Below are 18,922 nucleotides of genomic sequence, written 5' to 3'. Positions count from 1 at the left end.
CTGTGACAGGACACTGGTTATGGTGTCTCAGGAACAACCTGTGCCTGTCTGATGATCTTGTGCTCAGCACCCAGACTCACCACTCACATAACCCTGCTACCACACTGCACATCAGAAGGTGAGGTGAGAAAGCACTTTGCAATTCTTTCTACACAGAGGCAACTGGTATGAATTAAATGGTAACTACTCTTTCCATTTCCTTTCTTGCTTGATAGCAGCCCCTCTTTGAGATTAGATCTAGAGTCTTTAGATTAAGGTTAGTCTGTATTTAAAAAGAAACTTGAAATGACAGTTTTTAATATTGTGCAGCTGCTAATCTGAAAAAGCAGAGTTTTTCTATCTGAGCAAAAAAAAAATTATTTTGGTGGTTTTTGAGTGTTCGTCACCCTACTACCTGACCTTTTTCTGCTGTCTTTGTTAGAGAAGCTTTTGGCTTTTTTCCTCTCTCCAGAATTAAAAGCTATAAATCAAAAGGGGGAGCAACACCTATTACTTGCTTTCATGATTTATTTCCACAGCAGTATCAGAAGCCCTAACCATGGACTGCAGTTGTGTTAGGCTAGGCAACTTACAGATATAGCATTCCTGGCTTGTGGAGCTGAGCATTCAAGTTTAGGACAAGACAAGGACATCAGCAAATAACAGAATATACAACATTTCAGAGCAAATGTACCTGACAGTCCCAGTTCCTTGTTATGATTTCAAACCCTTAAGTTGTTTAGTTATACCTCTAATCTCTGGCTGTCTTAAGTCCATTAATAATACCTAACGCAGGTGCTGCACTTGTTGCCTCTCTGCCTTACACTTCTTATACTCCTCCACCTCTGTGGAGTTGAACAGTTCCTGAAACAAAGTTAGGAAGAGCAGCTTTGGGTGTGTAAGATGCTGCTGAGCCCTGCCAACAGACTCTACTCTGGAAAAAAGACAAGGAATTAATTTTTTTCACATCCTCTCAGCCAACAAAATTCACCAGCACCCAGCACCAGACCACATCAACTTAGCTAAAGCCCTTTTACCAGATTGCAGCAGTTCATAAAAAGCCTTCCTTTCATCTCAGCATTTCACACTATGTAGAAAACAAGAAACATTTACACATGATCACCTGCCCTTTCTCTTGGTTAGAGAAATGGCTTCATGTTGTTTTGATATTGGTATTTTTTTGTCCGTTGTATTTGCAGTTTCCTGTTTACAAAGCACTGACAGAAGAGCACTTAGTGAAAACAAGGATAACAAAAAGCCCTTTACAGCTGCCCTTGTTTTAACCACGCAGTGGAGGCAGGAGTGACTGAGTGGCTGTGCAGAGCTCATTTGCCAGGCAGGGTTAAACCACAACGTTGTTGCTGTTGTGGCAGCCCCCTTATCAGGCACAGGAACATCAGTCACAGCACCACACATAAACAGGACGTTGATTGGGACACCTCATCATCCTGCCTGCTCTTGAGGGTCCTTGGTGTAATGGAGCCAGGAATGCCTGCTCCATAATCTTCTTCCTTAGATACTATGAGAGGAAAGAACCCCAGTCCAGGGCTTGGAAGAAAATGTGCTGTTCAAGCCAGATCGTACCCAGTCGCTAGGAGCAGATGCCTAAGTGCTAGGTAGAGGAAATGAGACGTGACTCCTTGGATGGTTTTGCAATGGATTGGAAAGAGAGAAGTTCAGGCTCAGGTTGACTGTACTAGCTCTCCAAACCAGGGTCAGGAGCATGACAGGAACAGAGAGGGAGCCTCAGTTGTAGGACTATGACTAAGTGAAGTACATTGATGAGACATTAAAAGCACAGAACACACACAAGGCTTTTGAATCCATTGCGCCAAACTTGCTCCTAAATCAGTGTGCTTCAGCCTGCTTAACACCAGACTTTGGACATCAAATTAAATGGAATGGAACCATGACTTTTCAGCAGCTTGTTCAAAAGGAAATAGCCAATAAAATGGCTAAAAGCAAGGGCCCAGGACTCTCTTCAAGTTCTATTATTAGACAGATTCCTTCATTATATACTCATCAGTTAACAGTTAAAACTGAGATCATACTGCATGCTAGAACATGACCTGAGGTTAATTATAGAGTGCTCTTTTGTTTTAAAGCTAACAAAACAGCCAAGAAGAATTAAAACACAGAGGGATTTATTGCTTCCCAAGTGGCACAGAAGCAGAGGAGTTAATATATTTGAGGCAGAGGTGTCAAAAGCGGGAGCTCTAAAAATACTCTGTTGGCTCATAGCCACCACTGTCAGCCACAGATAAAAATAGGTCATGATAAATTGGGTGTAGTCTTCTACTGCCAGATGTTGGAAATGACCATGTTAACATACAAAATGTGAGCAGCTGTTAAAAAGGTAGCATTCTTTGCTGTTGGGAGCTACATTTAATCAACAATGTAATGAAAATAGGATTTGGAGAATATTAAGCTGCAGTTTAGTGGCAATCTCTTAATTTAGTGGTATTCTTTAATAATTTCCCAAACACTGTACATCTCATTGTGATGAAACAGAGAAGTAACCAGCAGTATACAGACTGACCAAAATTTACTGCACCCACTTACATAACAGAGCTTCCTTGAACAGGACCTGGGCTGAAGGTCACCATTTTACTGATTACGACTTTCTTGTGTAGCAAACAAAGTTACAGGGTTTGGGAGAATCCAGAGCCCCATCTGCGATCCTCAAATGGATATGGCACATGACAGAGTTTCACCACACAGTAAAGGAAATGGATCTGTAACAGTGAGTTTCAGGACAAAACCCACCAGGATTTTAAAATAACTGAATTACAAGAAGAAAAAATATTATTATTTTGCTTTATTCAATTTACACATAAATACCATGAGATGTATTATAACAGTTTCTCTCATACAGAGCAGTGATTACAGTCTAGTTCAGACAGCAGCATATTTATTGCAGTAGGGAATTCAGGGCAGGTTACAGAACAACCCAGGAAAGAGGATCCACAGAACAAAATGAGACACAGCTGAGCTACAGTGATCTGAGAGGTACCTTTGTGAACTGCAGTCAGTACAGCATAGACACAGCCACACCATGAGCTGTGCTATATGGCCACAAAGATTTCATTAAGAGTATTTAGTAGCAAGCCAGTCACACATTTAGCTGACACAAACAGTTTTTAAGGCCTCTGGGAAAGCTGTTTTGAGTCTACTGCACTGCCCAGGTACAAGCTGGACAAAAATCTCAAGCAGTGAAGTTGTTTCTATCTGCACTGCTGACAAGATGTTCTAACCTCCAGCTAAGCTCTAAAAAAACATTAACAGAAGATGACATAACCCTGGTACATAAATACATTCACATTTCAGATATTCACACAGCATTCAGCAGCCTTTGGACAACTGCCATTAGCTTTGCAGTCAAAATTCTTCACCTCTGTTCATACCTTGTAAGCCAGGTTCTCCTTAATTTTTTCAACTTTGGTTTTTCTTCACTGATTTTTAAAAAAGTTTTAAAGCTAGGAAAAGTGGAACAAGCATTTCCACCCCCATCTCCTCAAAGCAGCCCTCCTCCACCAGTTAGACAATAATTATACATAATATATATATATATATATGTATAGATGTATTTATTTCAACCTAGTATTTCATTGTGTGTAGGAGACTTCTTTCTCTGGAAGACTTTTCCTAGTTTGTGAATGAATTAACACTAACAGTCCCTTTCCACAGGTATAGAATCCTTTCTGGCATACCCCTCTGTCTATAATGTGGTCAGCACTGATGACAGTTTCAGAGCTCAGACTCCATGCATTTTTTCTCTACTTTCTGCTATTCACACATGGGCTTCCTGAAGAAATGCTTTTGTTGGAGAATGTTGTTCAGTCCAGAAGATTTTTTCACAGTTTTGTAACACAGAGATCATTATTTCTGGACACCAGAGGAAGAGCTGAAAACAATTTCCTAAATGATATATCCTCCAAATTCAGAGAGTCCTTAGAATGTTTTGTTAGTGAAAAAAACATTCAAAAACTGCTTAGAACCAACCGTTTCTCTTGTATATTGTCCCACTGACAAGCTTTTGATGGGAAAGGCATAATCCATCTTGAAGCAGCAAATTATCATATTTTTCGGTTTCATAGTTATTTAGCCTTATTTTGTTTCAGTTCTGAATGTCAAAGTAGATGGCAGATCCTTGTCTTATTCTAGGCTTTTCAGCTGCCCTAGTTTGTGGGATTTGCTCATCTTCTCCATTAGATACAATAGTCGCAGTGGATTTGTCATCTTTTCCTCTTGATTCATTGCAAAAAAATTCAAGTGATTCATAAAGTGTAGACACAGCCTTGAAAAGCAAAGAAAATGCCAGTCAAGACTTTTACCTACAAAATATATGTAAAATGAACTTTTACCCATGACACAGCACAGCCCCAGGAAAGAGAAAGAAACACAGGCCATGAAGTTACAATTTCAGAGGGAAAGAATATCTCAGTACTAACTTGGAAAGGCAAAGCCTTCCTGTGTTCAGATTCAATTCTCTTAGTTAATTAGGCAGCAGGCACAAAATACTTTTTTAGGATACTAAAGATGTCAATTTCCAGAGTAGACCAGATTCTATGAAATCTGAAATGGAAAACTTTTTTATCCCCTTAACCTTTTAACTGTGATATTTCCAGAAAACTTCATCATACTCTTCCTTCAGGATGGATGCTGTTTTGATGCAGTAAACTAGCATACTGCTGTGGTATTCGCATGCTGTTCTGGACTGGGCAAAAGTCATCCTATTTTCATTTCCTAAACACACACAGGTAAGTCCTTTAGCAAAACATGAGAATTAAAGATCTGCCTGAAATGTACACAAAGGCCTGTGCTCACAGATACATAAAATCAAATTCTCAAGTTGAGATGGCATAAACCAATAGATGGGTGGAAGTCATGAAGTAGCTTTTTGTCTTCACACTTACACTCTGCTGTGGGGGTTTCTGTTCTGATGACCCATGTTCAGAACAGAGAGGTACCTACCAGCTGAATGCTCAACAGGAGGCATGGTGGGGATGGCCAACGGGGGTCACAAGTCTGGGCATTTTGAACAACCAGAACCCCCCCTCAAAAGTGAGCATTATGTGTGCTACCATGAGCTGGAATTTTGCTACAAAAGTGCTTAGATTTTGGCTGGAACCTTGCAACACTTGATGAAAAAAATCACCAGATGCACTGGGAATTCCCTCAAAGGCCAAACTCCCCTGCAGCTGGCAGAACTGTCTGGGAAACACTCCCTGAGCATCTCAGCTGAGCAAACATGGGATGATTCTCCAGAGGCAGAGACAATTGCTATACAGTAAAAGCACAGCCACAGGAGCCAGCTTCGCCATGAGGATGTTCTCTCTCAGGTTACCTTGGAGCTATGTATTGTCACCCAACCTAATTGCTTAGTGTTGTTGGGACATATGATACAGGTGAGAATAAAACCCGTGGCCTGATTTAATTTCTGTGTAACAGGATTGCCTTTGCAACTCCAAGAATTGTAAAAAAAGGATGAGACTGTAAATAGCCTTGCAGAGGTGGATAGAACCTCTATGTTCACTGTTCTAGAAATGATGCCCAAACCTACTGAGAATATTCACCAAATTTCCAAACTTAAAAAGAAAAGTGTGAGTTATGTTAAAAACCAGTGTGAGACTAGTTTTTTCCCAAGTAAGTAGAGACTTTTTCACAATCAGAAAAAAAATTTAAATTAAGGTGATCATATTCTGCAATACAATTGAAAGGCAGTAAGTGCAATTCCAGAGACACCATAATATTTGCTCATCACTGCTGGTTTAATTTGTTGGAAATGTGGTGTCCATACACATTGTATATACTGGCCTTACTAACCTACAGGATCTCTTGAATGATTTATAACATCCAATTATGCTTTAACATTTAAATGCTACCACTATGAAACCACTCTTTCTGCTTTCACTAAAATAACAAAAAGGTCTGTTGCATGAAGGAAAATACAGAACCTATGTTGTGACACATCAGTGTGGCTGGTAGCTGCTAAATCATAAAGCAGCTACAAAAGATAGTTATAATTGCGTTCATACATCTTCTGGAAGAGTCTTGTCCACACAAATCCTGAGCAATAACTGACTAATAATGAACTTTTCACTCAGCACCCCCTAGGACGCTTGTTTTCTCATTCTCAACCTCATTTTCTTACACCTTAATTAAATATTAACAAGTAGAAGAGTAATCCCTTCATAGCTAGTAATTAGAATATTTTATTACTATGACCAGACCATATTATGCCTTGTATTCTTATAATTTTCTACTATGAGATCTCCAGTAAAAGCAAGTCTCTTAGCTTCAGTGACAATCTACTTATAGGGAATAAATTTTCCCAGGTATATATTTCTTTTTTTTTAGAGCAATGACTATTGCTCAGTAAAAGATAGATATTGCTGTTTCACTGCCTGCATCCTGATGTTTTCTCTCACCATGACCACAGTACCAATGTGACCAAATCAAGGCTGCAGCCAGGTTCTCTTATAGGAGAACCTGGTAATCTGTAAACTCAGTAAGTGCAGTTGTGACCATGGGCTTGAGCGTTTTTCATCACTTCTCTGTGACTTGCCCAACCCTGTCCAGCTGATTGCAATGGAAACAGTGCCTGCCTATGCAAGGGTTAAATTAAGGCTTCTTTCCCTTGCCTACTTCACATTTTAATTTAATTAAAGTATGAATAATTGCATGGAAAAAGGAGCTTTCCAGAAATCTGCTACCCACTCTCAGCAAGCATTTCCTGCTCTAATGACCCTATGAGCTGAGGCTGGTCCAAGCCCCTTGAGCTTGGTACACAATTATACATATAGGGACTTTGTTGCCATTTTTTACATCTCCTAAGCTTCCTTCTTTCACTCAGTCTCTATATTGATATTCTCTGCATTTTGCTGTCCTCTTCTCCAGGCAAATTTAGAGGGCCATTAAACGCAACAACAGATTTCAATACTTCGCTACTACATAAATATCCCTCTTATTTCTGAGCAGGTATTTTTTTGCTTTAAACCTTTTTCATGTGTAGGAAGATGCTGTCCTAGGAACAGCAGGTTGTTGTGTTCTTTCTGTTCAGTCCACTCCCCAGTGCCTCATTTTGAAAATCCTCTCATAGTGAGAGTCTTTTTATAAACCACTTACCCATTCGGCAGAATTACATGATGTGTTTTCCTCAGCTGCTTCCCTGGTGGATTCATTTCTCCTGTGAAGCTCTTCCACCTGGAGCATTTGCTCCTGCTCTTGCCTTCCTGTCAGCACAGGAAGCTGTGCAGCACCTTGGCAAAACCCAAGTTCCAGTCAGTGCTTGCTTACTGTTCATTTCCAGAGTCATACCCATATTCTACCAGAGCTTGATAAGCACCAAAATGAAGAGTGCAGACATCTTGTACAGCTAGTCTTGATGACAGGCACTAGAGTGGTATTCTGGTTGTAAATGAAATAAGCTGAAAACAACCCAAAGAGTTACTTAAGAGGCTGCCTCAGGTTATGTCACCAATCTGTGCCCTCTGCCTCCAGCTGCTCTAAATTTATATTTGTCCTGTACCCTTGTCATTCACTATTTTTTTTTCTTGTGACTTCTTCCACTCTTAAATTTTCAGATTTTGAAAAAAAAACCCAAACCAGAATAAAATTTCATTTACAACCAGAATAAAACAACAACAAAAAAACCAAATGAACAAACAACACTGCCCTCCAAAATCTCCCACCAACCCAAATTAACAATTAATTAAAAATAAATAACAGCTTGAAAAAAGCATAACTTAGAACTATGTGCCCAAGGCTGAGTCTTTCAGACGTCCCTTCCAGTTGTCACTACCAGGAGTAAGACTACGATGCAGAGCTAAGTTCTGGCTCCTCACTTTCTCAGTGAGATATCAGCAAGAAACTATTAGAACTGATATCCTTCAACACCCTAGCCAGGTCCAGATCTTCAGTTTAAATGACGACTCTCCTTAGAAAGATAAATAATGAAAGCAAGTGGCTGCAAGAACACTCACTCGAACTACAAGCTGTGCCTCTGATCCCTCCTGGCAGCTCAAGATGCCTCAGCAGACCAGGACCAGATGAGCAAAAGTCATATAGTGAAATACCTCCTAAGAGCACCACTTCAACCATCTCAAAACAAACATCTAACTTATACAGCATGTGTTAATGGAAATATTGTAACTCACCAGATAGCGTGGAGTGCTGTTTCTTTTTGTAGCAAAGGTACAAGCTTCCCACTGCCACTATGAAAGGAAGGATGGCCCAAGTTACCAAGTATCTCTTTTCCTGTGAGTGAGCTTCTGCAATTGTATTTTAAAAATAAAGTTAGCTACTGTTTGAAGATAAAATAAAGCACAACATCATAGGGAAAAAAAAAAAAAGGTAGTTAAAAATAAAAATTACTTTAAGAGTGAATCAGTCCATCCCCCCAAACAAGTGCAGGGTCACTTTCCCATGCCTAAGGGATGCATGTCTGGTGAACAGTAATGCCAGTACCTTCTACAGCTCCTGCAGAGTGACATTCCCCCTACCCCCAGTATTTAACATACGTATTTTCTGCTTATACTTCACCAAGTAAGAGATCAGGTCACCTAACTCATTTTAGGACATTAAAAGACTGTTAAAGAGTTAAAATTATCTATATTCATTTCCCACCATTTTGAACACTACTTCAGTGATTCTCTGGCACTGATGTTTTCTAAATCTTTGATAATTTTTGTGCCTCCTTTTGGACCAGTTGACCCACAGCATAAAATAGTGTCCAAAATTGAGTGTTCTGGATGATTGGAAAGGCTTCCTGTGACCTGACCAGTCAAAAAGTGAGTGATGTTTGAAAATGCTAAAGGTTTAACCATAGCTAGACCCCTAGCCTTTCTCTACATGTGAGAGGTATAAGGAGAGGTGAAGAACAGCATCTTCCAGAAGTGAACAGATGCATAGTGTCTTGAGTTAGTTGTGTAACAGGAGCGAGGTAAGTTGTCTTCTGGGTGTCTCACATTCTATTAATAATTTAAGGTGAAACCGATCTCACTCCTATTGCTGAAAATTTTAATTGTGTGTGAATATTAATTGTATTAATGCTTTTCAATGCTTAGTTCAGAACTGGGACCTTAAATTGCTCTCCTGTAAATGTTAGCATATGACTTTGGTAAAACAGGAAGACACAGCATTTGCCACAATTTTATGGACACAAATCCATACAGGTCCCATAAAGCTCTATCATCCATATTGGTTTATTTCTCACTTTTTATTAAAAACCTATAATAAAAAAATAAAATTAGTAGTAAAGGTTATGGGTTGCTGAGCAGAGTAACCATGCGATCACTCTAGCCCCTCATTACCACACAAAAGATTCACTCAGTGTCTCACATCTATCCTGTCAATCCCCTCTGAGGAGGAACTGTAGTTGGATCTAATGTGAAACACACAGCTCATGCACAGCATTTTTGTGAACCTTAAGTAAGAATTCCTATTAGTAAATCCTTATGGAGGAAAACAAACACTACACAGGAGGTTTTAAGGCACAGAGCTTAAGACAATTGTCATTAAAAGTCATTCAGGCCCTCTTTGTGTTTGTCTCTTTCATCCTGAGATCTACAGTGTTGAGGAAGGAAGGTGGGAGAAGCAGGAAATGCATAACACAGTTCAAACTGAAGAATCTTTATGATGACGAGTGAAATGGCACACACAGGTTCTTGCTAGCCTACCTTTCTCTTTAACAATCACTGTTGTTCCATTTCCACGTAGTTTCTTAAAGAAAGGTATTTCAATAATTATCTCACAGTAGTAAAATCCAGTGTCATTTACATTGGCAGATTTGATGACTAGCACATCCTTGTTTTCATGGATGATGTTGGATGAATAGCGTTTTGATGATATACTTTTAGTGATGTTCATTTTATTAACAAAATACCAGCTTGTTCTATAACTCACAATCACTTTTTCCAAAATACAGGCGATTTCAGCATAGTCTCCAATTGATAGATTTATATTTGTTGGTGTTTGGATGACTCTTAAATTATTAGGACCTGTAGCTAGTACAGAAATACACATAGATTTAAAAGGTAAAGCAACAAAGAGATGTCGTTAAAGCCGTATTTAAAATAAATAATTTAAACATTAAAGAAGTGCTTAAATATTAAAATAAACATTAAAAATATTATTAATACTGTAATTATGACACTAATTTTTAAGCTTACTTACTACACACTTCTCCCTTGAATGATGGCAATTGCTTTCTGGCTAAAGTAAACCCTTAATCTGGTGTGTTAAAGTCCTCCATCATTATTTGTGTGCAATAAATGAAGATTTTCTGCACACTTGCTGATAAACTTATTTTTTATTTTCAAGAAAAATATTTATAAAAGAGATTGAGTCTGAAGCATATTAAACACTCTCTCCCAGATAGAGAATGACCAAAAGGAGTAATTCAGAATGATTCATTAGTCAATAGTGAAAAACTCAACAAGATTAAAGAAAAAGACACTACAATTTTTGTCCCCATGTAGGAGTTCTTGTCCTGCACTGCTTCTAATGAATGACAAGTGTACAGCATTTTAGAGGTGGGTTCTTTCATGTGGTTTCAACTTCTTCCATTAAGTATTTGCTAACAAGCAGTTTATAGCATTACATTCACCTCCTTCATTTAATAAGAGATGCCACGCAGACCCCTGTTGTCTTATCAGGTCTCTTGTTTGGATTTTAAGACAGGGCTGACTTGGACAGTATCAGAGGAAATAAAATTTTTTATTCCTTCCTGCTTTGAATACATTTATCACTCACTGTCAACATGAAAAGTGGGTGATACATGAGACATTTTGCAATATATGTAAAAATATTTTCTTCTAAAGTGAAACCACTGTGTGGGTATCAGATAACTCTTTTTGCATTGATGCTCATCACAAAATTGCTAATCCTATAAAATGTATTCCCATGACTGCTGAGACAATTAGTTTCATATGCTGTATGAAGAATTATCATTTCCTTTTTTCTATCATTTATAATATTAAAGTGAAGAACTACTCATAATAAGAGTAAACTGCATGAGTTCCTTCTAAATTTTATTCTGTTTATCACTCAGGCACATTTCACAGCAACATGTAACTAAATAAATAATTTTCCCCATATCTCACCCTAAAATGGCATCTGATTAGTTTTATCAAAAACATTCAAATAAATTTTTCTATTTTGTCCATAGAAAAGCCACACATTCATCATACTTAAAGGAGTTGGGAACTTCTATCTTTACAATGCAACACTTGACAACTTGTAGAAAACAATAGGGACAGGATATGGGTAATATAAGCAGCAGAAAAAATAAGGGAAAGAACTGATGTAGTGTGTAAATGACAACCTAGAAGCTGCTTGAGTTAAAGAAATAATCACTAATCTCAGTTTTTCTGTTCATTCAGTTTGTTGTTTAAAACACAGTTGTGCTATTGACTGTCATACATTTCCATCTTGTGACTTTACTGTTTTTCTGAAAAATACTACTGAAAAAAATCCTTCTGCTAATTTTTAAGTCATATGGAATGACTTCAGTATTATCCACTGCAATTTGTATTGAATAAGAATCATGAATCCTTATCTGCTTTTTATTTCAATACCTATGTGATCTAGAATAAATCCTCCCTAACATTTTAAAATTCTACATTTAGCATTTTTCATAATAAATATTCAAGTCAGAAGTCCTAAAAAGATGGTGCTTGCATTAAGCTTACATCATTTTGGGTGTTGAAATGCTCAATTTGTTCCTCTACGCTTTGCCTGCAACAATTTCTTTGTGAAAATGCTTTTTGATTTCTCATGCATTTTAATCTTGCTTTCAGCATTATGAAAAAATAGTTAATATTCTCCTTGTCTTATATGTTTATTTGAGGTGGATAGATACAACGTAAGTTTATTTTAAATCCAGCTCAAGAATTACAGGCAACTAACTAAAAACAAAACAAAGAAAATAAGCAACACTTACCTAAGCAGCCAAAACACATTGTTAAAAGAAGTTTCACTGAAATTATGATCATCATGCAGAATTATTAGCGTTTGCATCAGGCTGCCTTGGTTGAAGATCAGTAAAACATCAAATGAAAGCGTGTCAAATTTGCAGCTCAACTTCCTCTTCCCTCATGTGGTGACGATGATACAACCTAAACGCAACCCAATTTTTCCCTACACTCTGTGAAATTGCTGTTTCAGAACCCAGTCATCCTATTTGAAATGAAAACATTTCTTCTTTAAATTTTAAACTGTGTTGTAACTGGTTGCTGTTTGACCTAGATTAGCCTCTCTTCTGGTATGACAAAGAACTGCTATTCCATGTGTGGCTTCATGAGAGCATTTGCCATTGTCCTTCTAAAATCCTTCATTTAAAAGCACTTTTTAAAGGTGAGGTTTCTTCAGCTGCTGTGGATGTGCTTGTCAGCAGCCTTGTCCAGCCAAGCACATGAATCTTTTCCAAATCCAGAGACAATGACTGCACATGGGTTACACTGAAGTTGAGTAATGCTTCTACCTTTCTTTTTCATACATTTCAATGCCTCCTTGCTCAAATGTTGCTTAAATTCTTTCGTCCTGTGAAAAGTACTTGTGTACTTTTGTCTTAACAGCAGCAGAGCTCCATTGGCAAGAGAAATTGAGGAAGGCTGAGTTCCATGATCACACTTGAAGTGGCCCCAGCACCTGTAACATCAGTGGGGACCTCATGCTCTGCATGCAATGCATCAACCATCACCTCTATGGGTGCAGCTGCATTAATGCAGTACCAGTGCCATATACATCAACTAAGGCTTCTTTCAGGAAGATTATAAGCATGGAATAAAATAAAATGATCTACAGTTACATCATCAAGTTAAGCATCATGTAAAACTTATTTGCCATCAATAATTAAAAAATTTTCTGCAAATGTAAGTAACTATATGAAGAATATTAATATTCTCCAGCCCTGATTTTTGGCTCCAACCCGGAATCACTCACATGGCCTGACTAGAGACATTCCCTGGAAGACAAAACATTGCATTTGTTTCTTAACTTATCCATCTTATTCCATGTTTTAAATGCAAAGTCACCAGGCCAGACAAAATTGTCCCACAAACATGTTCAGTTGGATAATGTCAAAATTGCAATGTCAGAATTAAAAAAAAAAAAAAAAAAAAGACAAATAAAGCAATTAGAACGTGCTGAGAATATCAATCAGTTACATTAAGAACTTGATTAAGAATCTGTCAGCCACTAATTTCCTGGAACTAACATCAGGTTTTAGCAGCATTGGGCAGAAACAACTGAACTGCATTTTGTAATAATGACAGAGTCATATTTAAAGCCTAAGCCACTGTTCCTTTCCAGTTATCAGCAACAAAAGCACAGTGCATCAGCTCACCTGCTTCTCTGTATCTACCTTACAGATCTAGTTTCAGTGTTGTTTAGATTGCCATATAAAACCAAAAGGACGAAGACAGAAAAGATAAATCTCACATAGTGCTGTAGGCTAGCCCCATTTCTGATGGTATCCAGTTGACTTGGTTATCATCTTTTAGAATTAGTGAGGACATAACAAATACCTTTAAATCCAAATGTATAAAAGGACTTATTAAAACAAATAATTTATATTTAAGGATATTATTTCATTATGTAAGTAATTCTGCTTGCATACATGTTATCTTCAGTAATACTGACCAAAGATGTAGATTTCACTAAAAAATTTACATATACAAAGATGCATGTGTAAATCCAAAGGAAAAAATATTTTCTTTTGTATTTAAATAATTGCATTTGTGAATTTAGTGTTTAGTTGTGCAGCTGGCAGCTCCAACATGAAGAATAATTTATCTAGAAACTAGGTGAAGCTTTTCCCACAGTGCTGATAGCAGCTTGTATTTACTCTAAGAGATACTTTGGTTCTAGTCCAAAGCATCTACTGTCAGAGATGAAATGAACTAGCACACAGAAAAAGGGGTTGGCTGAAAAGTTTATTTTTAGCCCTGGTAACTTCTCTGTACCATTTTATAACACAACCCACCAACTCTCATCACAGCACTACTGAGTGGGTGGAAAAGTATGGCATCAAAATTTCTTAAGTGACCTTTGCTGCCACGAGAAGTGTGGCACACAAAATAACTATGTGGGTCAGGAAAGCATCTAGAACAAAACAAAACAAAATTAATGGGATCTTTCTGCAAATTAATCATATTTTGTGGTGGTGGGCGAGCCTATCATACAAGGGACAAAGAGAGTCTGCTGGCGAGATAGTCCCTAGTACCCAAAGAACCGCCCCAGGCTAGGGTGACCAGAAAGGCCTCCCCCAGGCTGCATTGCTTTGGTATGTTAATGTACCCCAGTTCTGCTTCCCTGGTTGGCCCATGGCCTCCCCGCCCCTTCCTACCTTGTATGTCCGTGCCCTAGAAGGTTCTCCACTCCAGGCTCCCCCACTGGCCCTTGCCCCATCGCCACAACCTCAGCGTTCCCCACTGGCTCCCATACCCTGGTCCCACCTGTGTACCGCCCCCGTGCCCTCAGACCATTGGTCTCTGATGCTCAATCCGCTGCCGTACTTAAACCTGAACCCTCCCTTGTTCCCCGTGTTCATCGGTGAACTCTGTGGAGCTCTACATGGAGACTCTTCCCAGCTCTTTGCCATCGACTCAGGTTACTGGAGCTGTCCGTGTGTGAGTGAGTGTGCGCTGCTCCTGCCGAGCTGCTTCGCTAAGGAGATGCTTTCGGAAGGTCGCACCTCGCACTACGGCACAGCAGCCCCAGCACCAGGCTAGCAACACTACCTAACCATGGAAGTGGCACTGATGAATTTGGAATCTCTAAATATGTAAACTTCCTCCCCTTTGTGGAGATGATTGCAGAGCAACTGCTCAATGCAGAGTCAGTGTCTTCCAAACACTTTCCACAAATCTGCCTACCCAAAACTTTTCTCTGTCACTTTCAAAGAGCACCAGTTGAGGCATACTGAAAATTACCTGAAACTTTTAAACTAAGAGGTTCTAAACCCTCTTGCTTCTCGTTACCTATATGCCAGACTTGAGAGCTTGTATTAATCAGACAGCAGCTTTTCTGAGGTGTTACTGTCAGCTGGGAAAATTTATTAATAGATAGCAACACTGAGGAGAATGCGTGTGGAACTGAAGCTAACACCAAAGCTTACCATAGCAGAAATATGCTGCACACACGTGTGATTTTGTCCTCTGGTTATAACATTACATCAACCCTCTTTCTTTTGCACGTCTTGTCTGATGTATGGTTTGAAGTAGTATTTAAGTAGAGTGGCTTGATTTCTATCAATTTTTTATGTAGCAATGCAGTATTTCTCCTCACTAGATTCATGTATATGAGGGAAGAAAAAGGATCATTAGTAAACAGGTCCCTCTACTGAGATTTGAATGCCTGCAGGCTTCCATTTGCTTGGGCTGAGACTTCTCAGGAAAAAGAACACACAAAATATGGAATGACATCTTCTAGCAGGAGTGCCATGCTTTTTACAGACCACAGTCTGGGATGCCTCTGGTGCAATACAAGATTTGACTCTGGCAAATTATTCCCTGACGGCCAATTGCATTGAAATAACTCCAGATAAAATATTCCTTTTCATGTTATTTTTTTTTTCCTTTAAATCAGAAAGCTTCCACTAATCAAAAAAGAAATTACCTCAAACAGATAAATCAGCTGGTAATGAGCTATTCCTGCTTATGTTATCCTGTAAAAGAAGGTTTTTGTAGGCTAGTTCAATCTGCCATCTGGGAAAGCAGAGCCCAGAAGCAGCAGCTGTTTGCATCCTTTGCTGCTTGGCCAGGACTGACCATGCAATTGCCCACTGAAGGGACAGTTCAATTTTTATAATCTACCAACATGACTTGTTGTTACCATTACTTGTATTAGTGACCACCACTTCAGTCACAAAAATATGAATTGCAATCATATCCCTGTGTAACCCATGCACTATATTCCATGGCAGAACGAAGCAGGGAATGAAGGAAGGTGTACAAGCAAGGAAAATTACCTAATTGAACACATTTCATTTTTCCAAATACATACACAAAACAAAATGAAAACCAGCTGCCATCATGCTTTACTGCATCACAGTTACTGTTTTTATGTGCCTTCCCTTCTTGGTTTAATGTTGCAGGAAAATGGCTTTCACTGCAGTAGGACAGGTTCGACTGGCACATCACTAAATATTTATAGCCAAGGACGAAAAATAACCATCAGAAAATATGAAACAACCTTTTTTAATCCAATAACTGAATGTGACAGTTTCTGCAGTGATTTCAATGAGATGCAAAACAGGCTGTCTGCGCAGAAAAATTGACCACCAGTGCAGGTCTTCAGCATAACTATTTCCCAGTAGCTGTTCTGGAGGGGCCTTTTTCAGTCTTTTTCCTTTGTTCTTGAACAGTGTCTCCATGTGGAGAAAATTAGTGCTGAACAGCCAAAGTAAATTAGAACAATTACCACAGTAAAATGTAATTTTTACATGATTCTAGATCTGGAGCTATTAGCTGGCTGCAAGTGCACCTATGATCCTCTTTTAAGCCTCTCTATTTCCTCTTTCAGTTTTCTGTTTCACTCATCAGAAATACAGCTTTGTACAGTGTTGTACCAAGCATAATTCATCATTACTACTGCAGTGAAGTGACTGACTTGATTCTCAGCTATGGGCATTTTCCTGGTGAATAAGCAAAATAAGTAGAGATGCAAAATAAGTAGGGATGTGAACAGAGTAAGATTGTACAGCTTGACATTGTCTAGAGGTAAGAAGAAAAACAGAAAAAAGTGCAGCTTTTATTTTTAACAAAAATACACACCAGCTGTTGGGAAAGAGTCACTATCCAAGTTTCCTTCTGCTGCTGCTCAATCAGATCTGCTTAGAATTTGCACTCACTGCGAGTTTAACCTCTCCACACAGTACTCCAGTTAACTTTGACCTGTTGCTGTTGGAACATTTCCTGCTACCATAGCGCACATTCTCTGAGCCTGAGAAGTACGAAAAGTTCAGAGCATCACAAGAACAGTGTTCTTCCTTCAGGTTGCATGATGAGTCAGTTACAAGACACCTTCTGTTGTCAAACTGGCTTCAGTTTACCCTGAACACGAGAAACAAATCCAGGACCAGAATTCTGTCAGGCAAAGTTTATCAGTTCTGAACCTTAAAGAGATACAATTTCAATGAACTTGGGGCAAAGGAATGCAAACAGTACATTCCACTTCAGTTTACAGCAAAGCAGAAACCTTGCAGTTGTTCCCCAGAAGACTAAGTAGCTAAAACACAACAGGAATTTCTCCTTCCATGTGAGAACAGAACACTACCTGGAAAATCACTCTTCTGTGATTTGGAAGTCATCTCCTCTAACAACAAAAACCTTAAGAGAAGACTCTTGGCAGCACTATTAATTAGAAGGAGTGTAGGACTAATACGATTTTGTTAATGCTCCACAGTGAAGCATCAGAGAAGCGATCACTTTAAAACTATCAACTGCAAGCAAAAAAATGTTCAGTATGCTCACTCTGCAACACAGGTCTTTTTTTGCACTGAAGAAGTTTCAAAAAAAAAAAAAGTTGTAAGTAATTAACCAACAAAAATACCCACAACTCAGGCCAACAATTCAATTAAATTCAAAGTTTATTCCAAATGATTTTTTCTTTCATTAACGCCAGTAGGATGTTTTTCAAGATCATCACTTGCATCTTGAAACAAAACTTCAGAGATACTACATATTCACCTGAAATACATCATCAAACATTATTGAACCTGAAAGTATACAAAGAAAGTCCTTATTTCCTTTGGGTGAACAGTTACTATATAGTCTCCTGAGGCCTCTGTGCTGTTGAAGAATCCTGTAAAACACAAAAGCATTGGTAATTTATTAAAGCAGCTTTACTCAAATGGACACATTATTCTATCACATCAGTTTTAACTCATCCCTTCCCTAAAAGCTAGTGTTTGAGCAGATTCTCCTCCCTCAAACTCTTAAGCAGTATAGAGCCTAAGATGCACCCATTCATAATACTAAAATATACAATAATTTATCTTTGTTTCACACACTGGAACACATAGAAAATGTGCAATGACGCCCCAGTCATGCACCGTTTCTTCATCCTGAATAAAGAGCAAGCAAGTTTCAAGCTGCAGGTCAAGTAGGGCTCTAAACTCTCACCTAGCCCATTCCAAAACCTCTGCAAGCTTTTTACGAGGCACAATACGGATGTAACTGACAGTAAGGACGTTGTCCAAGCAACTAACTGGAATGGGAAATAAAATTAGGTCACCTACAGCATTTGGTTTGAGTATCAGCCCTAACTTGAATCATATCCACAGAGTCCTTTAAGCTGATTACAGCAGAGATTTTTAACTGCAGCTGTTTTTCTGCAGCACAGGCTTAGGCTTAGATAAACACAACTCATCAGCATTTGACAAAATCAATCTGTCTCACAAGTGTGAATTCACAAAGTAGCCACCTCTATCTGGACAAAGAAAACTCCAGAAAGATTCCACGCTTTTTAACGCTTCTAGGCAAAACAAGCCATCAGAGAAATACAACAGTCTAGTACTTGCAGGGAAGCCTAGCTAAATGCTACTACCTGCAGGCTGTGACAGGTATCAGGTCTGTCATACAAAACCATAACACACTTCTAATCTTGCAAATTTTTAAAATATTTTTAACTAGACATCAAGCTTCAACAGTCAACAGCCAACAACAATATGGACACCAACCACCTTATTCAACCTACTTTTGCCTGGATATTGTGCAGTCTTCCATTTCCACCGCTCCAAAGTGTTCACATCCCAGGTGCCTGTGAGGGATCGTTCTTCCACTGCTGTCACTGATCCCAATCCTTTTAGCAAAGACTGTGAGTAAAGAAAACACCAGGAATCAAATGAGAGTTTTTAGAGAATAGTATCAACTCACCAGCCTAGTACACAGTAAGACCAGATAGAATTTTCAGCTCTAGCATTGGCCTGTTAAGCAGA

The 18,922-nt window shown here is 38.7% G+C and overlaps 1 protein-coding gene and 1 long non-coding RNA gene across 3 annotated transcripts in view; both read right to left on the bottom strand.

The window, feature by feature from the left end:
* Positions 1-2,801: 2,801 nt before the first annotated feature.
* On the bottom strand, positions 2,802-8,248 carry LOC138109143 (uncharacterized). The gene is made up of 3 exons (XR_011150305.1): positions 8,139-8,248; positions 7,108-7,241; positions 2,802-4,276 (listed from the first exon to the last, which is right to left on the bottom strand). It is a non-coding gene; the product is annotated as an uncharacterized lncRNA (long non-coding RNA).
* A 9,306-nt stretch (positions 8,249-17,554) lies between these two features.
* Positions 17,555-18,922, bottom strand: part of MAN2B2 (mannosidase alpha class 2B member 2) — a 28,495-nt gene continuing 27,127 nt past the window's right edge. For both annotated transcript variants that reach the window (XM_069014490.1, XM_069014489.1), the window contains exons 18-19: positions 18,682-18,799; positions 17,555-17,787 (exon numbers count right to left, since the gene is read on the bottom strand). In XM_069014490.1, the coding sequence (XP_068870591.1) occupies positions 17,693-17,787; positions 18,682-18,799 (213 nt within the window). In that variant the 3' untranslated portion in view covers positions 17,555-17,692. The remainder of the gene's footprint in view (positions 17,788-18,681; positions 18,800-18,922) is intronic.

This window comes from Aphelocoma coerulescens, chromosome 4 (assembly GCF_041296385.1).
Source record: "Aphelocoma coerulescens isolate FSJ_1873_10779 chromosome 4, UR_Acoe_1.0, whole genome shotgun sequence".
Taxonomy (NCBI): Eukaryota; Metazoa; Chordata; class Aves; order Passeriformes; family Corvidae; genus Aphelocoma; species Aphelocoma coerulescens.
Note: the sequence above shows the minus strand (reverse complement) of the source record. Positions and strands in the feature narration are given on the sequence as shown.